General features: G+C 50.8%; 1 protein-coding gene across 1 annotated transcript in view; it reads right to left on the bottom strand.

Moving 5' to 3' along the window:
* Window positions 1-24,706, bottom strand: part of LOC144276436 (ras GTPase-activating protein 4-like) — a 49,766-nt gene extending 25,060 nt beyond the window's left edge. Inside the window, exons 1-4 of the mRNA XM_077836502.1 lie at window positions 24,642-24,706; window positions 6,950-7,006; window positions 4,630-4,743; window positions 1,491-1,552 (exon numbers count right to left, since the gene is read on the bottom strand). Of these exons, the coding sequence (XP_077692628.1) occupies window positions 1,491-1,552; window positions 4,630-4,743; window positions 6,950-7,006; window positions 24,642-24,706 (298 nt within the window). The remainder of the gene's footprint in view (window positions 1-1,490; window positions 1,553-4,629; window positions 4,744-6,949; window positions 7,007-24,641) is intronic.
* Window positions 24,707-27,974: the final 3,268 nt, after the last annotated feature.

The following is a 27,974-nucleotide window of genomic DNA, read 5'->3' on the forward strand; positions in this document are numbered from 1 at the left end:
GAGATTGTTTCCTCCTGGCAAGAAAGATTTGCAATACAGGGGGGCTTATCAGAACTCGCTCTCTGCTCCCTCTTAACTAGTTTGCAGCTAGTTCACCCCTTCGATCCAGCCACTAGCTAGAACACGGGCCAAATCGCCAGGAGAACGGGATGGCTCCAGTTTGCAGGGAGGGCTGGCCCACCACCCCAGGGCCGTGGCAACTTGCAGCTCGGCAGAGCTCAGAACGGGGGGCGCTCTCTGCACAGAGGGAGCGATGGGAGCCTGCTGGAATGAGCAGCTACGCTCCTGTGCTGCAAACTAGCCCTTAGCGCAGGGGTGGGCAAACTTTGGCCCGAGGGCCACATCGGGGCTGCAAAACCATATGGAGGGCAGGGTAGGCTCTGACTCCCCAAACAGCCTGGCCCCCACCCCCTATCTGCCCCCTCCCACTTCCTGCCCCCTGACTGCCCCCCTCAGAACCCCAGACCCATCCAAGCCCCCCACCCCTGCTCCCTATCCACACCCCTGCCCCCTGGGAACCCCCCATCCAACCCCCTCTGTTCCCAGTCCCCTGACTGCCCCCCCCCCAGAACCTCCCCTGACTGCCCCCTGGGATCCCCTTTCCCCTTACCCAACCCCACCCACCCTCTTACCATGCCCAGTAGGAGCTCGCAGCCCCGCCCCCGGCCAGAGCCAGCCACACTGCCTGGCAGGAGTGGAGGACCAGAGCTGTGGCGGTATCTGAGGCTGAGGGGGAAGGGGGGACAGCAGGGATGGGGCCGGGGGCCCAGGGGCCCGGCAGGACAGTCCCGCGGGCCAGATGTGGCCCGTAGTTTGCCCACCTCTGCCTTAGCGCGTCCTCTCAGAGTCCCAGCAAAGGCACAGCAGGGGACAGAGATTACACTCACCAACAAAACACAATGCTAGTGTGTTGCAGGGAGATGGCGCATTGGGACCCAGGCTGCACCGATCTGGGGCAGCGTCTTGCAGACAGAGGGTTTGCATGCAGCGTTCATTAGTCACCGAACATGGCAGCACATGGCTTGGAGACTACGCTAGGACACGGACTGCACGGATTCACAGGGGGACTGGAACGAGTGACAGCCCAAATCCCAAATCAAATGCCATTGCATTTGCCACACCCAAGTTTTCCGAGGCATCATGCACGGGGGGTCTGCACAGTGCCCGGTGCAGTAGCAGGGCACTAGTGCTTGAGGGTTCAATTCTACATTCTTAGATGCAACCAGGCAAGGTGGTCGCTTTTGACGGGGCTGCGTAAACAGCAGGGGAGAAGCCGCAAGAGAAATTCTGGCTGGCTCATGACTGCTATCAGCTGTGGGGTCAAGCCTTGCTTTCGTTTCCACTGGTGCAACTCCCCTGAAGCAGCTCTCTAAGTCGCTTCCCAGCGTCAGCTCGGTGCCCCCGGGGAAAGGGACCGTGCTGATTCGTGTCTGGCAGCATGCACAGCTATACATAGAAACCGACTCAGCTGGAGTGAGAATCAGCCTTACCCTTCGGATGCTCAGTCAGCACGTCCCGTGTGACACAGACTTTCCCGATAACATCATCACGGCTGGGGAAACAAAACAAAGCACCTCGCAGTGCAGGGGCCGAGCCAATGTAAAATCTCGACATGCCAAACCCCTGCAGACATCCGATTCAAATCCCCAGGTTGGAGCCTGACCCCATGGTTCTAACTTGCTAACTCGCTTTCTGGTTCAGACACGGACAAGATTTTGACATAACCCACCCCAACCCATAGTCCCAGTTAGGGCAGTAGCTAAGCCGGTGATTAAGTCCCAGTGACTTCACTAGGACACAAACATGTACTTACGCGCAGTCCTGAATTGGGGCTATATCCCTGCTTTAGCCTCAAACCCAAGCCCTGGTCATCCCAGCCAACCTAGTTCCCAAAAGCACTTTCCATCAGCAGTTCTCAGAGCTTTACAGAGCAGGTCAGTAGCATTATCACCATTGCGCAGGTGGGGAAACTGAGGCACAGAGAAGGGACGTGACTTGGCCAAGGTCACCCAACAGCAGAGCTGGAAACAGAACCTGGGTCTCCCGAGTCCCAGCACTGTGCTCCGCCAGGCCAGGCTGCCTCCCTTACCAGCCTGCTCAGGGTGCAGCCTCCTTGGCTCATTAATGCACAATGCCATTTCCCCCTTAAAGAGCCTGCTCCAGAGAGATCTGGGAACTCTGCAGCTCCCTGGGAGCCCCCCTTAGCCTCTTGGGATCAGTTTCAGAGAGACGCTGCTGGGCAATCAGCCCAGCCTGTCACCTGGGCAAGTGCTGCTCCCCCCCTGCCCTCCTGTTTACAAAGCCCTGCTTCTTGCTGCTTCCCGGCTCCTCGCGTGGGCGGAGGAGCAGTCCTTGCCAGGTTAGCTTGACTAAGCTTCCTGACCCATATCTGCTTGCGATGCTCTGTGTGCTGGGGCTCCACCGCTCCCCAAAACCCCAATGGTGCACACACCAGCACTGCACCACAGCAGTGACTAGAGGCTGGCAAGATGGCATCAGCGCTGCTGCGGGGATGGGGAAACTGAGGCACTGAGAGGGGACAAGACTTGCCCAAGGGCACCCAGTGACAGAGCAGAGACCCAGTCCAGCGTTCTATCCACTGGAGCCCTCCGCCTCCCTCAATCCGGCCAGAGGCTTCCAACAAGCTGCTTGAGAGAGGCCACTAATTGGAAACATGCCTGTCGAAATTATTCTTCCCCTTTGCTGCGTGCACAACGCATGTGTTATTGTAGGGTCACCGGGGAGCGAGAGTGCTGCACAAGCTGGGTTTGCTATTGTGTAGCTGCTGGCACTGCATACACCGTTGTGTTACCGTAGGGCTGCTCAGGAGTGCTGGGGCTCACGCGTTGGTTTGGTATTGCAGGGTGCTGACAAGGCCAGGCCACCCCAGTTTATTATGGGAGGATTGCATGGGAATGGTGGACTTTGCACATTGCTCTGGTATTGCGGAGTAAGTAGATCAGGCCAGCTGGTTTGTTATCATAGGGTTGTGGGCAGGTGCGAGGTGCCATTCTCGCCCTGAATCATTTGTTGTGAGAAATAAAATTCCCACAAAAAGAGTTACATACACTTAGCAAATTCCATGGGTGTTCACACACAAAGGCAGGCCCCACTGGGCTGACAGTCCAAATCTGCACCCTCTAGGTTTGAATGGCTTGTCCTCTTCCATTCCCACTTGCTTGCTCACTCTTGTGCATCAAGCTGACAACGGATTTCCTCTTCCATGACTGTGGGGTAACTGCTCATCTGGAGTTTCCTCTCCCATGTGTTAACCAGTGCTCCCATTGCCACACCGAACAGCCAGCCCTTGGCATCTGACGCTGGACCAGCATCTGTGCCCTCAATTACCTGTGTGCAGCTTGCAGGGGGGTTTGGCCCTCTGTCCTCCTGACATTCAGGGAGAGAGAACCCTGCAGTGACCCCATCACATTGTTCCAGCCCCTCCCGGCTAGGCGGTTGTTCAGCCCCTCTCCAGCTGACCAGGATTATTTGAAATGCTCTGCAGGCAGCTAAGTGAGCAGTTCAGCTGACTGATCTCCAGGGGAGGCAGAGACCTTCCCACATGGCTGGGTCTCCATCTGCGTTGCCAGCAGAAGGCATCGGGCAGCTCCCCGGCTGAGGGAAAACCCCTCACCTCCTTCACAGCCGGCAGGCCAAGAGCCAGACGCATTCCATGCCCCTCTCGGGCACAAGGTGCTTCCTACGCTCCTTAGCCAAAGACAGGGAAGACCTCAAATTCCTACTGACCCTGCTAGAGTAGGGATGTTTTCATTCCTAGGCAGCTGAAAGCAGGGGGTTCACAAGAAGCCCCTCAATTTGTGGGACAGCCCTGATGCACGTTCCCTCCACCGAGGTCAACGAGATGAGGATCTGGCCCCGAGGCAGCTGGTAGTTCTTAGTCCAGCCCAGATATCACTGCTGTGGAACTGCCCTGTTTTACATGCTTTGCCATTCAGGACTGCCCATCTCTCACAGATCCGGGCACTACTGCAGCGAGCCCAGCCTGCATCTCCTCTGGGCGCTCATGCGCTTCCCTGCTGTGGCTGCCCATGCCAGCTGAGTTTGCAAATGACTCAGAGGAGTTTCCCTTCAAGAGCAGCCCTTGTTCTGGAGTCAGCCTCTCCTGGCTTCAATTTTATTTGCATCTTTTCCACCCATCCTTTGCAGAGGGGGTCAGTGGGTCAGCAGAACCCACCAAGTCAAACACAGATCGGTCATTTCTCTTCCCTAGTCCCTTGCAGTTGAAGATGGTCTTGTGGCTAAGGCACTGCAAATACCTGGGGAGGTTCAATGACCTGATCGGTCACTGAGTCCCTGTGTGACCTTGGGCAAGTCACTTGATCACTCTGTGCCTCAGTTTCCCATCTGTTAATGAAGGGGTAATAGCACTTCTTTGGCCTTCTCTGTTTGGAGTGTAAGCTATTTAGGCAGGGGTGGTAAGTACAGGGTCTAGCACAGTGGAGGCCTCCTGCTGCTACCATCCTACAAATAAACAACAATACTAGTGTCAGAAATCTGTCAGAGATTTAGCCCAAGGCTAAAATCTCACCCTGGACAAACTCCTCTGAAGCCAGAGGAGCTGCACTGGTGGGAGTGAGGAGAAGAGCTGGAGAGACGTCTACACCATACCTGAGTGCATCTTCATCCATCACATAGAAGGCGATGCAGTGGAAGGTGGGTGGCAGATGGACCTCGTATTCCTCCCCCCAGAATGGGGATAGCGTCTTCCAGACCGTGGCTGTCCTGGTGGGAAGAGGGTCCCTTTAACCACAAGTCATTACCAGGAGAGTGGGTACCTGTGTCCCAAACAGCCATCCGCTCCTCATTGATACATATCTCATCTATATACCTACCGGAGGTCTTCTGCCGTAGACATTGCAGTCGTGCCTAAGTGCTCATATAGGGACGGCAAAATATTAGCTTCCCCATGCAACCAAGCCCCAGGTGAGGTGTTCTACCAAGCTCTCCTGACCATTCATGGTCATTGAGGGTCTGTCTACCCTGCAGTGTCAGCCCAGGGTTAGCAGAACTCGAGTTAGCAGACCCGAAGTTTGTTAACCTGAGGTTTGAGTGTCTACACTCAGTTGTAACCTCAGGTTTGGAACTGTCGAACCTGGGTCCCAACCTGGCACTCCAGCATCTACACTGCATTATGCGGGCCTGAGTCCAGCCACCCATCTCCCAGACTTCCTAGTGCCCTCCCCAAAAGGTGGCCAATCCAGCTCTCTGTTCATGGTGCAGTGTGGGAAAACTTGACTGTCCAGAGGACAAAGAAAGTTGGCCCATGGGATACTTTTGGTGAACTCCCAGAGCATGAGTCCAGTGAGGCTGCATCTACACTGCAAAACAACAGGGCTTGAAATCTGGGTCCTGGCTTGATTCAGGTTCAGCCCCTCCACCCCCGAGGGATCCTGGGTCTGAGTCCTGGGTTAGTACGATTTGTGTGTAGATGGAAGGGGGTTAGACTTGAGCCTGTGTTCGAACCCTGGGCTTATACTGCAGTGTAGACATAGCCTCAGGGACCCAGGGCACTTCTCCATAGTAGTGTGTCCTAGCTAGACTCCATTCTCCCTCCGTTCCCCCTGAACTTTCATTTGGATACACTAAGGGCTCTCAACCTGGGGATCAAAATGAGGTTTTAGTAGTGTATGCCGAGCCGCTCTTTCTTTATCATTAGATGAGCTTGCGGGCAGGAAGTGTGGGGGGAGGATCCTGAAGCTTCTCCATTGTAATCACAGTATGGAAAAATTTGAGAACCACTAGGAGAGGGCTACAGATTCAGATCAGCGACCTCATAGCAAAAGGATTTGAGACCCACCAGGAGATGACCTTCTGTCTCACTTCCTGTCCTAAACCACGCTCCGTTGCCAACAGCTCTCAGACACTACTAACCTGGGGCTGGGGATTCAGATCAGCGACCTCATAGCAAAAGGATTTGTGCTTGCCTATTAACAGCAGCCTCCTGAGTCCTCCTGTCTACACTAGTAAAAGTGCCTTTTAAAAACGTGATAGCTAACACATACTAAACTCCTCGTACAGACAGGGTAAGCTGTAGCTCTAATACGGGTTAGCTGGTCCGATCCCAGTGGGGAGCCAAGACAGAGTTAAGTTCAACCAGCTAGCATGCATTAAACCTGTCCAGTCTACGCTAGCATTCTATCACCAGTTAGCGACCATACTTGAAAAGCACATTTCAGCCTTTCGTGCCGGCTTCCCGTGGATCCTGAGACGCTGGGAAACAAAACCTCACGTTCATGTCCACTCTGCTCCGAGCACAGGAGAATAAAAAAAGCAGCCATTGCTGAAGAGGATAGGAGACAAAACAGGAGACGGGAAATAGCTTTTCTGATAGCTTCTTCTTGTTTACAGAGCCAGCTTGGGGAGGGCATGGGTTGAAAAATCAAATTAAATTTACAACTTTTAAAAGGGTGGGGGCGGGGCAGTCGACAGAGTTCTACCAGCTGTTCCAAAATCAACATAACATTAATCTCTAATCAGAAGGAGGAAAAATTCATAACATCCCCGACGGGCATTTCGCATGGAAAGGAAACGTCTCTCTGATCTCTGGCTCCTAACATCCTCAAACCACAGCAAACTTTTTTTTATATATGGCAAATGTTCTAAACTGCGCCAAGCTGCCCGGAGCTCGGGATTAGTCTCGCGCTGGTTTTTCAAGTTTCGGAATATACAAGATGATCACATGGAACACACATGCTAGAGATACAGAAGAAATAAAAGTTTGCTCCAGGGAGCACTTCAAGGGAAAAAATACAACAAAAAAAAGCCAAACCAGGACCCCAGATCCTTAGCGGTTTAAATTGGCCTAGCTTCATTGAAGTCAGAAGAGCTAAGCTGATTTACACCAACTGAGGATAAAGTCTGCACAGAGAGAGAGAGCGCAAGACCACACAAACGAGCACTAGAGTGCCCAAGCGGATGGGTCAGTTACCTGATGATAGCCTCATTGTCGATTTTCACGATGCAGTAAGGGTCACTGCTGCCCGTGCTGCAAAACAAACACAAAATGTCCTTGTTAGCACAGACCAGGGAATTTCTAACCAGAGTCGCTACAAGGGAAAGAAGGCACCCAACTTTCATTCTTCAGTCCCAATGGCCTTTCCCTCCTATGCAAGTCACGGTTCACTTGTCCAAGGGTACTGCTGTCCTGCAAAATAACACCATGGCAGCACGTCTCAGAGTCCAGGTCTACAGACTTGGACCCATGCTACGGCTTCTTTTAAAAGGTCAGTGTAGACGTTTCCCCTCGGGCTGGAGTTTGGGTTCTGAAACCTGGCAGGGGTAAGGGAGGGGGAATGTCTCAGAACCCAAGCTCCAGCCCATGCGGGATCGTCTACCTGCCTGTCTTTAGCACCGAAGTGTTAGCCTGTAGACCTGAGCTCTGAGATTCACTGCTGGGTGGTATATTTTGCAGTGTAGACGTACCCTTAGAGCACTAGCAGCAGGCTTCCAGAGGCATGTTGTGTCAGGGGATGAGACGGTTTATTGGTTTCTGTGGGGTTTTTTAATCTCATGGTTTTTAAGCCAATCTTGTGACTTTTTCGAGGCCTGACTCATGGTTTTTGAATGCACACAGTTGGCAGTACTGGGCCGATACAATCGCACAGCAAGGATCAGCTCTTTTTTGGGACAGCGGGAAGTAAAATCCATTTACTGCCTTCCCTGCTGTTCCCACCCTTCCCAGCTCCAGAACAGCTCTTCTAGACCTGATTTTAGCAGGGGGATCTAGGTCCTACTGCGATGCAAACAAACAAACTAATCGGAGCAGGTCAGACAGGCTATTTCTCGGAGACCCAAATGGAGCAGGCATGTCAGCTAGGCACCAATTGTTGGCACCCTAATCTCACTAGGGAATAAAACGAGCCAAAGAGTCCTGTAAGCCCAGGGAAGTAAGCGGTGGATTCTCCAAATCAAGGCTGGTGCCATTCTGGAGGCTTTAGTCAAACACAAGGTACTAGGTGAAAAACTCTGGCCTGTGTAGGTCAGACTACCTGGTCCAAAGGGACATTGTGGCCTTAGACATCTATGCAAGAACTGTTACCTGACAGCATCTGGACTGAACATAAATAAGAACGGATCCAGGCTGGGGGATGGTCAGGCACCAAGCGCTAAGGAAATAAATCTCAGACACTGGCTTCCTTGTAAACAGAGAGGTGCCTGGCTGGGAATCTCTCAGTCCTTTTGGCTGCCAAGAAGTTCTCTTTTTTCCAAAACAGGGGAGGAAAACCCCCCTCTCTATCATTGGAGCTGAGTGTGTCCAACTTCCCCCATCAGGCACTGGCTGTTTGCAACCGGATGGCCAGAGTGACTCAGGGCTGCCAGAGATGCAGCTGCTTCCTGCAGCAAGCAACAAGGCAGCAAAAAGGAGACAGAGCCAACTCCAGCCCAGTTGGACCTAGCCCCAGTCCACCAAGTTTTGGGGGGGCTCAGAGAATGCCACCCACCGGGTCCTTCCTCTCCTTCCCCCACTGGGCAAACTGCATGGGGAGGTTAAGATTTAGGATATTTCCTTGACTTTATCTTGTTCCAACATTGGTGTCCTGAGAACTAACTCCAGGAGGCCCAGCACTACCCCCCATCATAACCAGCGCTATCAGACTGCTATATGGGTCCTGTAGCATGGGGATGTAGCCCATCCAGCTACTCTCAACACATTCCTAACGGCCACAAAAACTCCCCTAGCTCCCTAGGGATGGGCTTTAGGGGGCTTTGTGCATGTCCTAGAGGAGGGACCACCTTATGTCCTGAAGTCCCAGTGGGCCACCCGATGGTTTGGGGGATTAATTCCCAGCCAGGGAGGCACTCTGGTGCAGACCTGACAATCCAAACTTCTGGAGTTAGGTGGTGCTGGCCTGACAGCAACTTCTAGGTCAAGCAATAGATTAGATCCTTCTGGCATGAGGACTGAAGGTCTTTAAGGCACAGAACACAAAGGGAAAAAGGAGAGCACTGACCAGCGAGAGCAGCTGCCAGAAAACCAGCAAGGTTAGGATCCACTGGTCAGTGCCCTCCAAGGTTTGCATCATGGCCAGAATTCCCACTCAACATATCAGCACGGAGGCGGGGAAAATAGCCCGCCAAGCTCTAATAGTGCTTCTCTAGCTCTGTGGCTTTGAGGGTAGAGATTTCAGGCAGATCCTTAGCACAACTGTGCTGCAGATCTCCAGGTCAAAACAATTTGCTTAGGACTAGATGATCTTCATTAGGAAAAAGGACATGACATGAACATACCAGCCCACAAACAAAGGCTGCCTAGCTCAGAGGAAGCAGAAGAGGAGAGGAGACCTTTCATGCCTCGGCAGCTGGCTCACAGATGGCCCAGATCAGGACTGAATGAAAGTCACTCCCATTTGACAGCTGCATGGGCCCCTCTGATCAATGGAGCTGGGGATCTCATCCAAGCTGTATTTGGCCCAGGGCTGGTGGGGTTTCATTGCACAAGCATATCCAGAAGTTATTCTGGAAGACTTCCCTGCTGGCCTCAAACCATGTGGGGAATTCCAGGCAGATTCTGCATCCAGCCTGCTCTGTGGCAAAGCCCTCAGATGGCCTTATGCAAACCTTGCCCAATGGGGTCTTTGGCGACGCGCTGCAGATCCATGGGCTAACGCTGGATTCCTCCCAGCTCTGGGTTAAGTAGAATTCAGTTCAGCCTTGGTGATCTCAAGACAGTCCTCTAGGTTTCTCAGCACAACTCAGACTCCGTCCGGCCTGGAATTGCAAAGGGAGTTGGTGCTGCCAGGGGACGGTGTTCAAAACAGGGCTCTTTAAAGAGGTGCGGATGCAGATTCTAGTTTCAGGGTAACCAGGGCCAACAGCTCTTCGCGGCACCCCAGGGAAGGCAACGCTAACCAGACCACGGCTACGCCAAGCTCCTGCAGCCTGGGAAAAGCAGCGCTACCTGCTAGCGACAGAGACCTTTACTTCTCCTTTCAGCAGCTCTGGCGAGGGGGGTCTGCCCTGGCAGCTCTCCAGGGAGAAGAGGATCCCCAGTGTTACTTGCTGTTAAAACAAAGGGAGCCACCACTCAGGCAAGGCCCTGAGGACCCAGGAGAGGTGGAGCAGCTATTCCAGGCTGCTATATTTCATCCGGAATTGATCCTACCCTGTGAGCTCCGGGGACGTGCAATCCTCCTGCACAGCATCTGTGGTCCCCGCCGAGTGGGTGTGGAGTACGCTAGGGCCCCGCTACCACCCAGCTTCTCAAAGGGCACCCTTGTGTTGCAAGCACAATAGCACCTCCTTCTGGCCTCCACCAGACAGCTACATTTCCCCCCTGCCCTCCCCCCCACCACACTAGACTCTCCTGCAGGCTGCCTCTCCGCTGACCAACTGGAGAGGGGAGCAGATCTAGACAAGGTGCCAAAGAGGCTGGTGCCACACCGCTCCCACCATCACTGCCATGTGGAAGAGATTCCCATAAGGGTGTAGCATAGCCAAGGAGGGGAAGAGTTTGGGGGAAACCAGCGCAGGTGCCCAGATACCACGGTGATGGTCACCGGATAGAAGAGGCACATGCTGTGGGCCTGACCCAAAGCTCATCAACTTCAATGGGCTTTGGATCAGGCCTATCACGGGGTCTGGGCAGGGAGAAACCAGGTGGAAAGAACCATGTGTCCGTGTGTGCTGGACATGGACACCCAAAGGGAGGCTAGAGGTCAGAGTCAGGTCCTGCTTTGAGGGGAGATGGGGCGAGGAGACACAGTGGCCGAGGAAATCCCCTCCCACTGCTACGTAGCACTGCTATGCCGGCTTGCGGCCTGGAGCAGGTGTAAAGCAGGCCAGTGGTAAATTAAATAGGCCAGTAGCAAATGCAGCCTCTTCGGCACATTCGCTGTTTCGATGAAGCTTTCCAATCAAAGGAAGGAAAGGGGACGGCGGGACCCAAACACAGCATTCTGCAGAACTGTCTTAATGATTTGCAGCCGGAGCAACAATGCCCCCGGCCAGCGGAAAGGTTAATTCTGCCAAGGAGCGTTAAGCGGCTGATAGGCTAAAACAAACATTCGTTGCATGGCTGCAAAACCGCAGGCAGGGCTGGGGCCTCTGCTTTTATGTTGGCTTCAGTTTTCTGCTCTCAGGTGCTGTCTGCCACAAACCTACTCCCCAGAATAGCAAGAGCTGCCATTTGGGTGCGGGGGGGGGGGGAGAAGAGGAGGAGGAATGTGTGTGGTGGGGCCGGGGGGGAGACTAGTAGTCAGAGCGCTACGGGAACTCACATCAGTTCAGCGGGACTGGTCTGGCAGTAGCCATGGTGGAAGCCCAAAGGCAGACAGCTTGCCGGTTCTGGCAGCCATTTTGAGTCCCGTATGATGGGGCTAAAGGGAGAGAGCTATCTACGCCATCACTCGCGCCCGTGCCACTGAGCTGGGCTTGGTCCTAGAGCAGCGATGGGTAGACATGGCTTTAGTCTTACTGTGGTTTCCTTTCCCCGTCTGTTTAGCATGTTCGGTGCTTCATGCCCATCTCACAGGGGGGCGGGGGGCTGAAGTCAGCAGGGCTCAATTGTCAATGCCTTGCCTGAAGTCGCAGCACCTAAATCGGTACAGAGGCACCTGTGGCTTGGGTACCTACGTGCCACTTTAGAAACCACTCATGGGCCCAAAACTAGTATCTAGGGGGCAAAATATGGGTTTAGATACATAAATTTGGACACCCAGGTTTGAAAACTGACCCCTTAATGTTTGTAAAGTGCTTTGGGATCTTCAGGGGAAAGGGGTAGAGAGGACAAAAGACTTAACTGAACTGTTTCTTTTCCTCTCTTCTCCAACAGGAATGGGCTAGAGAAAAACAGATCAGGAATTTCTGTTCTCTCAGCCTCATAACATGGGAGCACCCAATGAAATCTAAAGGTAGGAAACCCAAAAAAGTGATAATTAAATGATTAAACTGTGGAACTCACTGCCACATGAAATCATTGAGGCCTAGACTGTCACAAGATTCAGAAAGGGACTGACTATTAGTATGGAGAATATATTATGCATAAGTAAAAACAATAATTCTGAAGATCTCTATTAGACCAAGACAAGACCTATCATGGGGATGGATTTTCCCACATCCGCTACTGTGGACCTCTTCCTTACACCTTCCTCTGAAGCATCTGGTGCTGGCCAATGTCAGAGACAGGTTACAGAACTAGATGGACCAGTCTGGCAATGCCCATATTCTTCCCAAAGCTGGCCTCACAGATAAATAACTGACCTTATTTATTTCAAAGAGCACTTCTTTTTGTCCTGTTACCTGCTCCATTTTCTCTGCTCCTGCCTCACTTACATTCCGCGTTATTTGACAACACATTAACAATTTCATTTTATGGGGAGCTGATAATTTAAATGTGTGTGTTTTGCTGGAAGTAATTTCAGGTTGCTAAGAACGCGTTTCTCCCAGCATTTCAATGAGCTAGAACTGCAGTCAGGACAGGTTTTAAAATGAAATCAGGTTTCAGAGTAACAGCCGTGTTAGTCTGTATTCGCAAAAAGAAAAGGAGGACTTGTGGCACCTTAGAGACTCACCAATTTATTTGAGCATAAGCTTTCGTGAGCTACAGCTCACTTCATTGGATGCATACTGTGGAAAATACAGAAAATGTTTTTATACAAAATGAAATCAGTGGCTCAAATTCTGTTAAATATAGGCTGCTGCTGACAGCATTTCCTGCCTTAGACAAACTATGAAGTACGTAGGGAATACACACAGGGAATGTCAGATGTGGGCAAACTAGTCTGTAGATCATTAATATCTAACCTGGAGTTCGTAAAGTAAGGACCAGCTCCTAGCTGGTGTAAACCATCGTAGCTTTATGGAGGCCAATGGGGCTGTACCAATTTATATCACTTAAGTGTCTGTTCCTAGATCAACAAAAACCAGGAGCAGTCTTTGTATGCCCAAATAAATGTTAGTCTCAAGGTGCCACACTTTTGTAGGCTAGAACCCACTTCATCAGATGCATGGAGTGGAAAATAAAGGAGCAAGTATGAACACATGAAAAGATGCGAATTGCCTTACCAAGTGTGAGGTCAGTCTAGTGAGACAACTCAATTGACAGCAGGATACCAAGGGAGGAAAATAAAGCTTTTGAAGTGGTAATGAGAATGGCCCATGAGACAGTTGACAAGAAGGTGAGAGTCTCAGTAGGGGGAAATTAGGTTCCGTAATGACCCAACCAGTCCCAGTCTTTATTCACGCCTAATCTGATGGTGTCCAGTTTGATCCTGCACCACTGACAATTCCTCTGGGGGACTGAAGCTCAAGTGATCATGGTTAAAACAAACCTCCCAAAAGGTTTCTAAATCCACCTCACAATAGGTATATGCTGCATTTCTATGGTACCTTCTCCATCCAAGGATCTCCAAGTGCTTTACATACCTCATCCAGGCCTCATAACCCAGCTGGGAGAGAGGTCAGTATCACCCCCATTTCACAGGGGTTTATAAGTGTGATAGGCCCCAAACACTAAGGTCTGAGATGGCGTGGTTAAGCGACTTGTGTTAGTGCAACGCCTTGCACAATGGGATCCTGGTGCTACTGCAGTACAAATAATAAAATTAAGCTGCCTGCCTACCACCAGTGGCAGAGCCAAGGCTAGAACCCAGGACTGCTGACTCTTAGTCTCGGGAGCTAACCCACAGATCAAACGCTGCCTCCTGTCTTCAGCATTTCTAGCCTAGCTGCTCTACTCAAGCATGGAAAAAACACCCAAACACACTACAGGCAGCTTAGATGGACTCAGTCCCATCTCAGGAGCCCAGGGACATGATGAACCTCCCAGGGTTTGGAGGACTGCAAACTGAGGCCTGGATGGAATGATTTCCTTGTAAACGGCCATCGCCCGGCACCTACATCCTTTATAAACGTTTTAGACCATTCCCACCAATCGCAGCGCACTGAGCTGATCACCCTGCCCTACCTTCCATCCCACGACAGAGCATGACCGGGTCATGTTACCTACAGAACCACCTTCTGCAACCATCTCACTCTAGGCTTTGCAAGGCCTGGGCAGTGCCTTGACATCCACTCGCTACAGCCCAGTATCTTCACAAGGGCTGGTAGGTAAATTCTAGTTGCAATGCCTGACGCAAAGTCTTTAGGTCGGGACTGGCACCATCTACAATGTTTCCCCCCACCACTGAGAAGCCAGAGGTGTTGTAGGTGGCCTAGCTCACCTACCTCCATTCTGTAGCTGGTGCTTTGGAAGTCCTAGGATGCACGGGTACAAACGCAGCACTGGGGACATGCAATCACTTGACCGCACAGTGGTTTAGCATGAGCTGACCGCTTCACATCGTTCGCAGAGACGTGGGCTGTTTCCTTGCTTAACATTAGACATGACTGTCATGTGACAGCTGTACTAATGAAGCCTCACAATGCTCCTCCCCCACTCTTACGACGCAGGTGATATTAACCCCGTTTCACAGATCAGATGAGCTGCTCGAAGCCAAATTCACAGCATGAAGCCGCCAATGCCCAGATCAAAGCTTTAACCACCACACCCTGCTCCCAAAACACTACACTGCCTATGCAATAGGCACCTGCTTCTTCCCTAAAAGTAATGAACCAACTCAGACAATCTCCGATACATCCAGCACAATTAGTAGAGGTGGCCAGAAAATGGGGATTTCCATCCCCACAGGAAATTCCAACCTTTCAAATTGTGTTTTCATCTTGAATCAGGGGCACCAGAACAGGAGGACTATGGTCTTTCCACTTTTTACCGGCTGTAAGGGCAAGCAACAGGGGGAGAGGGGTGAGCAGGGGACAGGGACCCAGGGGAAAGCAGCAGTGCAGAGGCAGGGTTTTGGGGAAAGGGGTAGTGTGAGGGTGGGGCCTTGGGGCACCGCAAGGGTGGGGCCATGGTTTGGGCACCCTCAGACCCTCCCGCTTCCCTTTAGGGCGTTTCTACCACTCCTGTCTTGAATTGGTATAAAAAGTCCTTTTTTTGGGGGGGGGGGGGGGGGGGCACAAAAACAAATTCCAAGTAGAAAATCTTCAGAAAGAACCTTATCAAACGTTTTGTTTCACAGCTGTGAAACAATTGTAATAAATATAATTAAAATATTAAATAATATATTAATATCAAAGCCGAAACAAGAACATGGAAATCAAAGCCTCCATTTCATTGGCACACCATTTTGAAATTTTTTCCATTGAAAGTTGTGTCAAGATCAACATGCTCATTCTGATTTCAGCCCAATGGCATTTTCCAACTTTTCCAATATTTCTCGGCCAGCACCAACAACTAATGAATCCGACAGAACCATTCGGTTCACTGCTCCAGAGAATGGAGGAGAGGAAGGCTGGGTCAGTGGTTATGGTGCTAGCCAGAGACCTGGGTTCAACTCCCTGTGTAACCTTAGGCAAGTCATGGCCTTACGCTACGGTGCTTAGGGTGTGAAAAATTCCAACCTAACCCCCAGTGTAGATGTGATTAAGTTGACGGAAAAGTCTCCTCTTGACCCAGGCTCTGTCTACACTGTGTCACGGCGTGAAGTTTGGAGGTATGAACTGCAGAGAGTGTACCTCTTCGGTGCTCTAACTGCCCTGCATGGACACTGCTGGCATGAACTACAGGGTACCTATGTCACGTTAACCCTTAGCTACCACTGCTAGGAGAGACGGTTTACCTACAGCAATGGGAAAAACCCTTCCGTCGGTGTAGGGGCCATATAAGCACGTTAGAAAGATCCTGGTTCAACAGGCATTTCATCTGAACGGAGTAAAGCAATCCTTTAAAAAGGCTGCAGCAGAACAAGAGGTGCTATGATTCTTTCCAGCAGGCTTCAATGTCCCATTGTTTATGGGAAGCCATAGATCCTCAGGGGAGGCTGACAGTTTTATAATGAAATGCCAAGGTTGAGTGGTGTGCATAGCTTGCAGTGCTGGAAACTTCCCGTTCTGGGAGGTTTGTTAATCATTGCCAAAGCTAAATGACCCAGGACTTCTGGCTGAGGCTGGAAATCAAAGCACCACTAAAAAAGTGGCAGTGGCTGCTTTTGCATTGATGGTTTTCCCACCATTAACTCGAAGGATGCTGGTGTTTTCCTGACTGCCAGGAGGATGGCTGCTTAACAGGACAAAGGAGCAGTCCTGAAGAATAATAGCGTCATGTTTTCTTTATAAGGCCCCATAGGCCCCAGACTTACCAAGAAAACAGAACTAAAAGCAAGTTTAAAGAGAGCAGAGGCAGGAGTTAGGACCTGCCAAGGGACATGAAACTGAAGCTCTGCCTTCTCTTTGTGATGGATGTAGAAGGCCTAAAGGGGGCTTTCTAGGTGTGTTTTACCTTGGCAATGTCAAATCTGGTCTTCCCTGTTTTAGCAAACATGGATAGGCCTTCCTGGACTGCTTTTGCTTGTAGGGGAGACACGTTACAAAACCCACCATCCCGGGGTGCCCCCGCCTGGTGAGACCTGGCATCACGGCGTTTCCTCCTCAGTTATCCCGTGATGAGCTTTGGCCTACTTTGGCCATAGAGGCAACTTGAATGCTTTAAAGTGGCTTGGCCGGACAGTCTTGGGATACAGCGTCCCTTAGTCCAAGTCCTCAAGCAATATCCAAACAAGAGTCTCCAGCCCCATAGGGCTCAGCCTTCAGCCCCCTCGCTTACAGATGGCTCCCAGCAGCAAAGGCCTGTCCCAGTCTACTTACTGTGGGTCCTTGGATGGGTGGGCCTAGACCCATCCTCTTCAACCGATGGGGAGGAATCACAAAGCCCAGTTGGCCAATGGTTATGGCCGTGGGACCAAATAAAAAATAAATCACAAGAAAACAGGAACAGGAGTGTGGGTCAAGGGATCCAGAGGGGCTCACCGAGCAGAGAACCCCACACAGCCCGCACAGTTCCTCAAAGGAGTCCAAGGAGCCAGTGGACACCGCCTGCCCAGCCAGACTCTGCCTGATATGAGGAACCGGAAGCAGATTCCATAGCCACAGAGCAAGCCTCCCATCCAACTTCCTCCTCCTGCTGTTCTTGTGGACTGCTCTCTTGGCCAGTGTGAGGAGGAAGTTGATGGGGAGGTTTTGCGACTTTGTGGGGGCCATGGGTAGCATGTACAAATCTGAGGCGATGTGGCGGGAAATGCAGCCAGAACCTCACTAGAAAGCTGTGGAGGAGCCAGCAGAAGGACTGCAGCCTGCTGTCCCACTGACTGACAGCCAGAGTCTGGGCTCCAGTCTACCCAGCCATGGGGTCAGGTCTACCCTCCTCTCAAGGGCCTTGGGCAGGCCAGAGTCCTCAGCCAGTTCCTAGCTCTCAGCTTCTTGCCTCCTTGCTGAGAAGCCTCACTTCTGTCCTCCCCAGCCAGCCCTCAACCACTGGGCCCTCGCTCCTCAGGGCTAATCACAGGAGACTTCCCCCCCCTCAGCTTTTCTCCTCAGCTGCTCTAGCCTGCATGTCCACCATCCCCCAGAGAATTCTGGCAGCCTTACCCCAGAAACTCCTTCCTCACTTCCTCCTCCTTCCAAGTCCCACACCTTGCATAGGGGTAGCGGGACAGGGTTAAGTGAACAGGACTGACTGGTCCCAGGCATCCTGGCCTGGAAAGAAGCAGACCGGCCTGTTACAGTGTACCCCCAGGGACTCCCATGTCTTCACTAGGAGCATGTCTACACAAGGAAAAAGGAGTCTTTTGAATGCCTTAGCCAGTACTAACCAAATCCTAGTGGAGAGAGCGCAAGTTGTCATGTTAACAGGGTTTGTTTCAGCCTGTTAACCTAAGTTAAAACTACAACTTGCCCTGTCTACACTGAGATTTTATAATGTGTCAATTAACATGTAGCAAAGAGACAACGTTCCCCCTAGCGTACATACACATAGCCAGTGCCTTCCGGAAAGATGGGGGTGGGGGACAAGATCTAGACTTTTGATCGAAAAAATCCACACACAAAAGAAAAAAAGTGAAAGTTAAATAAATCAAAAAGTAGTAAGAGCTCTCACACAGTTCCTTGCACATGAAGACGGACAGAAACTAATCCAACTTGGCAAAATCATCATTAAAATGTACTAGCCAAGACATAGAATCTGCTTGCCCACCTTCTCCATGAAGATAGGCAAGTAAAACTTGCGTTTTTCCACTTTCTAGACAACCATCTCCCCCGCCGTTTTGCAAGCCTTGTCTAACAGACCGATATTTAAGCTGGGATAGAGACAGAAACAGAAATAGCCACAAGATCCACCCACATGCACATACCCTGCACTGCCTCTCACCCCACAGCGCAACTGCACACTGACAACAGCAGTCTAAAAACTAATCTAATCTCTGGGATTTTCAATGGGGCCTAAGGGAGTTGGGCACCTAACTCCTCTTTTGGAGAGCCCAGCCAAGGTGTCTTGAGTCACCTGCTGAAAGACATACACAGATGGTCTCTGGTGTCCGTGGAGGGTGAGATCATTTAAGAGTCATGGGTCCTCAGCAGGAAGGGTAAGAGGCCGCATTGTCTAGCGGCAAGTACACCCGAGACAGAAGACCTGGGTTCCTTTCTCAGCTCTGCTACTTGCTCCATAGCCTTGTGCAATTCATTCCTGAACTCTGTGCCTCAGTTTCCCCATCTCTACGAGGGTGGGGATATCTGCCTCCTCAGGAGATGGTGAGACTTAGCGCATTCATGTTTGTAAAGCACTCCGAGACCTTCAGCCGGAAGGTGCAGCGAGCTCCAAGGGCTATGACTGTATTCCAGTAGCTTGGGTAACTCCAGCAGACAGAAACGGCTTTTGCTCAGATGAGACTCTAATATTGGTGTTTATATTTGTGCTAGCTAAGCAGGAGGGTAAAAACTTTAGGCAAAACCGTACCTGAAGGCATCAGGATGAACCTGCTAGGACATCTGTCCATAGAAATAACCCATGACCCCTCCTGCAGAGACCATCTCCTTGGGATTCAGCAGGGATATTCCACCTCTCTGGATCAGATGTACAAGCACGGTCTATAAAGGTGAAGTGACTTGCAGCCTGCTTTTATGTCCCATCCTCCACCAGGAACAAGGAGCAGGTACAGCAGGAAGGCAGAGTGGTGGAATATCACAATCAACAAAACGGCCGCAGGAATTCAGCTAATGCTCCAGGTGAAGCTTCCAGGGGGCCCCTAATCCCCTAGGAATGAGCTGCTTGGAGACACCTAAGAATTAGTCACATCCCTCTCCCCACGCCCTGCTGCTCTGACCTCCTTGTAAATCCGTGGCCGTACCAGGGCTAGCTAGGAACTATTTAAACTGCCCAGCTGGCACGAGCCTGTTCCATTTTGGACGCTTTTGCTGTGCCGCTGAATGCTCTGTGCACGACCTTCCATCGAGGTCCCCAGAACGGGGAGTGGGAGGGGTCAGGGTCACAGCCACCAGCCTACAGGAGTTAGCGCGCTGGATTAGTGCAATGGCCGTTCCTTGCCAAAGGTTCCAAACCAAGGAGCTGGTCAGAAGCGAAATACGTACGGTGGCTCAACGTGGTCCCCGTTCGTCCGCAACGCAAACCCAACAAATCAGTCCCTGGTGCAGTTCCACTGGCTGCAGAGGAGATACCCCAGGCATGATACAGCCTAGGAAAGCAGGAGATGCAGCCAGCCAGGACCGTGGTTCACTGGCAGAGCCGTGGTTCACTGGCAGAGCCGTGTAGGGTGTCAGGCATGAGGCCTTGCAGCTGCACTTTGCCGATCACCGGACCGCCTGTGAGCGCAGTGGAGTCTGATGACCACTCTGTCTGACTGGCTGAGGAAGCCAGCAAGCCTGCTGTTAAGTACAACAGCTCTAACTGAGCTCTGGCTATTCACCAGATCTCTGCCCGCAGCAGATCTCTGCTGTGCCTACCCTTCTCCTTGCTTTGCTCCAGCCCCCATCCTGCCTTGCTCCTTTCCTGCCAGTCCTGCTTGCCTACTGGCTTCCTGACTCCATCTCTAACCCCTGGCTTTGGTTCCCAAGTCCAGCTCTGATCCTTTGGCCCTGGTTACTGCATTCCTGACTCTGGCCCCGAGTCCCCGACCCCTTGGCTTTGGTTACTGGATTCCTGACTTTGGCTCCTACTCCAACCAGAAGGAGTGACAGTCCACATCCCAGCTGATGATAGTAGGGAACCTGTACTGAACTGGAAGAGACATGCTGCAAGTCAAGACTGAGGTGCATTGTGGGGAGGGGCCCAGCATTAGGATAACAAAGGGGGCGTTGCAGCTCACAATAGAACTGAACTGAAGGGGGGGGCGAAGCTCACACAACACCTGTCCGCGCTATTTCTGGTTGCTAGGAGTCCCCCACTATCAAATGCCACTGAATCACCCACAATTAAACAATAAACAATCGGCAGCTTGACTGCTTGGGAGAAGGACGCTTAACATTTCCCCAGGGGTGGGAGGAACCATTCGCACGGACACAGCATGTTATTACAGGCAGTCTAGAAATAGCTTCTTGAGAGGTGCCTTTCTGGTAAGCACCCAGAAACTGCTGAAGGTAAGAAACCCAATCCCTGTAAGGCAGCCAGCTGGGAGCCCAGCCCTTGCCAGCTGGCAAGTGGAGTCACTCTTCCCAGAATGGTCCACCCGCCACCAGGCCCTGGACCCAGCCCTCCTTGGAAAAAACCTTATTTCAGTTGCCAGATACACGCCAAACAGCAAAGTCAACAGGAGTTGTGGATTTTTAACAGGGCCCACAGAAGGAGATTCAAGCGAAGCACCCAAAGATAGGGGCGGTGTTTGGAAACCTGGATGTAAACTGAGCTGATGTTGCACTGATGACATGCCTGGTACACAGGACAGCATGTGGTGGTGATTTCCCTATAAACATATTACACATACAGAAACCCATTTCTATCCCCATGTTCCTAACATGACTTTAGATTATTGAAAGGGAGTGTCCAAAATCCAGCTCACTTGATACTGTTCATGGCTCTCTGCACAAAAAAAAAAACAAAAACCAAAAAAACAAAAACACCACTCTCCCCCTTGGCTCAGACCATGGCGGGGGTAGAGGGGAGAAATCAAAGAAGTCTGTTTCCCTCTGGTTTAGTCAGTTTCAAGTTCTCAATGCAGCCAAGTCTAGGCTGCAAACACTGCCAGGGCAGATTTGTACTTGAACAGGACTTTTTCCCATTGTTAAAGATGAGGCTAAAATTTGGGGCCACATTTAAGCATCTCTTGAACAGGAGGTACTTGGGTTTGTTCAGATTCTTGCAGAAGCTGGATCCATGCACTGACTGGGTCTGATTCATATCTCACACCCGCTTCATACAGGGTAAATAGCTCACGTCTCTGGTGGTATGGCAGTGCCAGAGGCGAATCAGGTGCACTTATGGCTGAGTTTCCATAAGCTACCCCTGCATTGGATCCATCCCGAGCTACATGTTGTAGGCCAAATTCTGCCCTTGGCTACTCTGGCGTAAATACAGAATGATCCATTTATTGAAACAGAGTTATCCTGGATTTACAACAGTGTCACCCAGAGCACGATTTATCCCTACAGGGCCTGAATCACCTCGTGTTTACGCTGGTGTCAATCTGCAGTAAATCCACTGAATTTGGTGGAGTTACACTGGAGTAAAGCTGGTAGAAAGGAAAGGAAAAATCAGGCCCTAAGACTTTTTACCACCTCAGAAGTGATTACAGGCTGGGCAGAACAACCCCAGGGCCACCGAAAGGCAAATCCAGGAGAAGTGGCAAGTTCAGAGCTTCTTTCCCGTCTATTTCCACGGATACAGGACGTCACTAGCTCAGACTCCCCAAAGAGCGGTCCAGGGCCTTGAACCCTTGGGATGCATGGCCCCATCAGTGGCTCCTCAAAGCCCTGACTAACACAGACCGAAGACAAACACAAAGAGGGCCAGAGAAGCCAACCCGGAGCTGGAGACAAGCCAAGGCACGGCTCTCTCCCTGCTGCCTGGGGAGTGAATTTCATTCCAGGTATCTGAGAAGGCAAACCCATTAATATATTAATGAATAGGCTGCCTAAAATGTCAGGGCGCCCCGTGGGCCGAATTGGACACCGCAGGCTCAGCTGTGGCGATCAGCAACCTCGCAGATCAGTCACCCTGGAGCTGCAGGTTTGTACATGCAGCTGGGGCTTCAGGTCTATTTACAGGTCTGTTACAGGTGTGGGGCCAGATCTTCAGCAGGCACAAGTAAGCACCGTCCCCAGGACTTGTCAGCAGCGTCTGTGCTGATTTAGGCCAGCTGAAGATATGGCCCATCGAGTGAAAGCTGGGAGCAAGGATCAGAGCCAAATCCTGCTGTAAATCCAGAGTAACTCAGCTGGAACAAATGGAGTTACTCCAGATTTACATCAGAGCAGGTGCACCACTCACAGACATCCACAACTATAATGGGCAAGATCCTGGGCAGGTATAAAGCAGCATCGCTCCGTGACCCTATGATGGTTTATGCCGGCTGAGGATCTGATGTATGGAGTCAATGGATTTAATCAGAAGAGCAATTAAAAAAAACCAAAACAAAACACAAAACCCGAAACCCAGTAATGTCACCGAAAGCATCGGGAACCATGATCTGATCCAAGGTGAAGGGTTGGGATCCTGGGCTTTGGAGCCCAGGGCACTGGAGTCGCAAGGAGAACGCGCTGCTGCAGGACACACTGGAGCGAGACAGACTCGGATCAGTCTGGCCACCCATCCCATGACGCATCTTTTGCCTCCCTCCAAGTTAAAGCAGGTTGGGCCAGATTCTGATCTCACCCAGGGGTAAGTAAGGTCCATTGACTTCAGCAGAGTTCCTCCTGGATTAGCTCTCGCTTACACCCAAGGTACTGACATGGCCCCATCACTAGGCTATCCAGGCTCCTCCATCTCCCCTGTGCAGCCTCACCACCCACTTTAGGGGCTGCGTGGACAGCTCTCTGGAGTATAAACCTGAGCAGTGTTTGGCTGGCCAAATTAAAGACAGAAGAACAATGATCCCTAATCCAGGGTTTTTCAGCCCCAGATCTCAAGGCACTTTAACATAGGCAGATAAAGATAATTAACCTCATTTTACAGAGGGGAAGTAACTTGTGCAGGGTCACCCAACAGTCCCATGATAGAGCTGGGAATGGAACCCAGGTCTCTTGTTTCTCCAGCAAATGCCCTACCCACTAGATCACACAGCCATGCTGGTGAAATCAGAGCTTGTCCAGTCCCTGTTCCCTGCAAACGCAGTCTATGGGCAATGCATTTTTAAAAATGTTATTTCACCCTCAGTTTTCTGTAATGTCTAATTCTCCTCTCATTCACACTCAGGCAAATCAGGAGTGTGGCATTATTGCACTGACGTAAACCTCATTTCAGAATCAGGCCTGTAAAACACTCAAAAGTCACATTTCTTTCCTTATTTATGTCTATTCTTTTTCCATGACGATTGTTAGGATTTTTTTTTTTTTTGGCAGCCCTTCAGCCCCACCAACCCGAAGTCTGATTCCTTAACACTGACAGCCTCCGGAGATGGCTGTCCTAGCTGAGCGGAGCGATTCAGGATTTACATTGGGAACCTGGTTACAAATGCCTCCATATGGTAAGCAGCAAAATCTTGTCTATTTCATTTACTAACCCTTTTCCATCACTCATGTAGTTGCTTCCTCCTGCCCAGAAAAAAGCAACATGTAGCCACTTCTCTTCCCCAAGAAAAGGCCACACAGGATGGAAAGAAAGAATAAATCAGGAAGCAAATAAATAAATCAACCTCTTTTGGTTACAGTCCAGTGTCTGTAAAAGAGAAGCAACGTGAAGAATAGGCAGGTGCTGGGACACTGCATTGTACCAACTTTCCAGAGCTAGAACCGGCATACTCTGAGAAGTACATGTGTATTGGCTGATAATCCTAAAAAAACATGCATGCATCAGAAAGGAACATGGCATATATTGGGAAATAACTCCTCAAGCATGCCTACATCGGGAGAGGGTGCGTGTGTTCGGGATAACCCTAGATGTCACTTGGGAAGAAAGCATGAGTGGGTGTGTTGGGAGACTAACCCTATAAGGCGTGGGGGGTTGTGTTGAGAGAACATCCCCCCCACTGGGGAGGGGCATGAGAGTTCACATGCCAGAACTACACTGGGAGTGAGGGGTGCGGAGGAGATCCCTCAAAGCCTGCCTACAATAGGGGTTGTATCGGAGTAACAATAACCCTGGGCATGGGGCAGGAGCAATCACTCTATGGACAGGCCTGCACGGGGGGGGGGGGGGGAGGCTGGGGGTGACAGTCATGTGGATAATTGGCAGTGGGGGAGGGAAGGGATAATACTTTGGACATGCTTGCTGTTTGGGGTTGAACATGCCAGTCCTGTGGGGCAGGGAGATCTTTTTTCCTTGCCTCACAACGATCTCTATCCTCCCTGTGTTTCATGGGCCACCACTAATCTGCAAACTAGAACCAACACAACCCCCCCATGGGCGCTGGAACTAGAGTGTGGGTGGGGGGGGGGGTGCTGCACTCCCTGGCTTGAAGTGGTTTCCATCATACCCAGGGTTTACAGGTTGGCTCAATAGTTCTCAGCAGCCCCCTTCTACGAGTTGTGCCAGCCCCCCAGCAAATCACCCCCACGATGCCTGTGCACCCCCCCCCACACACACACCGGGCTGGGGGGAGAATCACACACACACACACACCGGGCTGGGGGGAGAATCTCTCTCTCACGCACACGGGGCTGGGGGGAGAAGCACTGTTACTTACATGTCCTTAGCTGGCAGGTTCTTCCCTTCCACGATCCGTATGAACAGCGAGCTCCTCTTGGCCATGGCAGGTCCCGGTCGGGCTCCCGAGCCTGGCCCGGCTGCAGGACGCTGGGGACTGGGAGAGGAGAACGAGCCCAGCTGGGCGGCTCACGCTTCCATTCACCCATGTGTGGGGAGCTGCGTCACCGGCAGCTCGCTGGCCTATCAGAAAAGGGAAGGAGGGAGGGGGCGTGGTCAGGCGGGCAGCTCCAGCGGGGATTGGCTGTTGGCGAGAGAGTGACCCGCCTGCTTGCTCGGTGTGCGCTCGGTAATGCGCCCCCTCTGGGGCGTTGCTCTAAAGCGAGGCGGCGGAGTGTGACACCCGATTGTCTGAGCTGGTTAACGCGCCCCTGGGCTAAGAGCGACTCCGGTGATAGGCATGTCGGTGAATCAGCCACAGCTGCTGATTCTCCATGTGATGCTTTTGCAAGGGCACAATCTGGCTCCCCCAGGCAGCCCGCACTCCCAATCCTCCTCCATGCGTCCCATGAAGTGAGCTGGAGCTCACAAAAGCTTATGCTCTAATAAATTGGTTAGTCTCTAAGGTGCCACAAGTACGCCTTTTCTTTTTGCGGATACAGACTAACACGGCAGCTACTCTGAAACCAATCCTCCTCCAGTTTCACACCGGGGTAACTCCATTGACTTCCGTGGAGTTACTCCCCATTTACATGGGTGTGCAGTGTAGGGTGACCAGATGTCCCGATTTTATAGGGACAGTCCCGATTTTGGGGTCTTTCTCCTATATAGGCTCCTATTACCCCACACCCCTTGTCCAGATTTTTCACACTTGCTGTCTGGTCACCCTAGTACAGTGGAAACAGTAGGAGGCTCAAGGCTGAGGGTCCGCCCTCTGGCACCTTCAAACATTGGACTGTAAACATGGGGCAGAGACCTAAACCAGTAGACACACTCACCGAATAATACACGGCGAGGGAGCTCAGACCCTGATTTATTAGCAACATTGTTAAGCAGATGAGTACTCAAGGTTTCCAAACCCTGCACTGAGTTAAATCGGGTGTTGCCTGCAAACTAGAATACAAATGAGCATGAAAACACAGGGAGAAGATGGGTTAAATACAGTCAAGTAGGCTGAAGACTTACTGAATGCAGAGAACCAGACACTAACATTAGAGAAACATACAGAGATCCCATTCCATTGTTATCTGTATTGCAGCAGTAGCAACAAGAAGCCCAGTCATAGACCAGCACCCCATTGTGCGAGGTGCTGTACAAAACCCAGAGCAAAGAGATGATCCCTGGCCCAGGGAATTTACAATCTAAGCCTGTAATTAACAAAAGTTTTGTGTATCACCCAATGAATCCCAATAAAACCTACTGATCACACGAGAAAAGAAAAATACACGAACAAAACTTTTAATACTGACCAGCAAAGTTATCAGTGCTCCTGAACTCAAAGAAAAAAAATACCATTGGTTAAAACAAGATTATATTAAGGCTAAGAGCCTAACGCTCTTTTCACTTACAATGAAGGGACTCACGTGCTGCTCCAGGGCAGTCCAAAGAGTTACGCTGGGGCAAGTCAGATTTGGATCTCCCTCAGTGGAAAGGGGAGTTGGAGGTCTCTATTTCAATAATCTATCACAATTGACATAGAGGGCCAGGTCCTCAGCTGGTTTAAAGCCTCTTTTAGATCTTCTGAAGATCTAGCCACTAATTAACTACAATAGAAAGAATCATTTCTAACTTCCCATCCACATCCCAAAAAATAACCCTCCACCATGAGTCCCCTACTCATCCCATCAGTCTCACACACAACTTAAGGGACCCTAAATAACTCTGGATACAATTGACCAGAAGCAACTGACCAAGATAAAATAAACACACCTTTCCATACATGGAAATCTGCTGAACCTTGTGTGGGATCCTTCCTTTCAGTGCACCCCCGCAGCCAGCCCTAACTTTGAGTGCTTGGAACAAACACCACCGTGCTCCAGAAACAAACTGGATTGTATGCTTCTTGGTGCACTCAGTCCTAGTCTCTGGGACTGTGTCTCGTGCAAGCCAGCAGCAGCTGATATAAGAGGGAACAGAATCAGGCATGCGATAAACCAGACACCTGAACCTGCAAACTTTACTCCCAGGAGTAATCCTTATCCAGCTGAGTAAAACATTTGGGCCAAACCCTGAGCCACTCACACAATTCTCCAAGGAAAGTTTTGCCTGGGTAATGATTTAGCCCATTTACATCAATGGAGACACTAGGACTGATACGGGTTACCCAAGCGAATACAGGCTGCAGAATTGGGAAGTCTGTTTTCTTCTTGACCAATCTCCTACCCTACCTGTGCTCTGTTCAACAGTAAACGGGATGTCCCTCATTTCGGAGCCCTCTCCCCCACACTGGGTGTTACCTCAAAATCAAAGTACAGTAAATTATTTACCTCAGAGACTGAATTACACAACTAGTGTAAATATATGTGGATTCTCTGTAACCTGAAGTCTTTGAACCATGATTTGAGGAGTCAGTAGCTCAGCCAGAGGTTAGGGGTCTATTATAGGAGTGATTGGGTGAGGTTCTGCGGCTTGCAACGTGCAGGAGATCAGACTAGATGGTGATGGTGCCTTCTGACCTTAAAATCTATGAATATAGGCCAAACTCTGCTCTTAGCTACACTATTGTAAACATGGACTTACTTCAAAGGAGTTACTTCAGATTTTCATTGAGGAAAAGGGAGAGCAAACTGTAGCCTAATGCTGTATAGGTTCAGGAAACAAATTCCTCATATGGCTTAATTCATTGATGGATCCTGTTTTATACTGAGATGTGACCAGATGTTCTAAGCATGTTACAGACATGGGCAACATATGCTAGAGATGGTTATTAGCCCATCAGCAGAAGGTGTTCTAGATGGTGATATAAGCAACCTATTGGCCTTTATAACAACCAATTCACCATTTATTAAACCATCTAGCAATTTATTAATCCTTTATAAAAAAAAAAGTGGGACACATCAAGGTTTATAAAGAGCTATGAAATTCTTGGACATTGTAGAAACGCAGGGTATTAATACCTAATGTCCCTGCGCTATTTATTTTCTGTCTCATTTCAGGCCATTTTCCTACCTTGTGCCAGTCAGTGGAGCATTAGCTAATTGAAAGGCCATGTGGTCTAGTGATCAGAACAGAGCATCAGGACTCCGGCATTCTATTCCTGGCTACCCAGCTGCAGGAACTTGGGTAACTCAATTTTTCTGGGTCTTGGGCTTCTCGTTTAAAGAAAGGGAAAACTACCTTGAGATGTGTGGATGAGAGCAGCAGCTGAAATGCA

Source organism: Eretmochelys imbricata, chromosome 17, assembly GCF_965152235.1.
Source record: "Eretmochelys imbricata isolate rEreImb1 chromosome 17, rEreImb1.hap1, whole genome shotgun sequence".
NCBI classification, from domain to species: domain Eukaryota; kingdom Metazoa; phylum Chordata; order Testudines; family Cheloniidae; genus Eretmochelys; species Eretmochelys imbricata.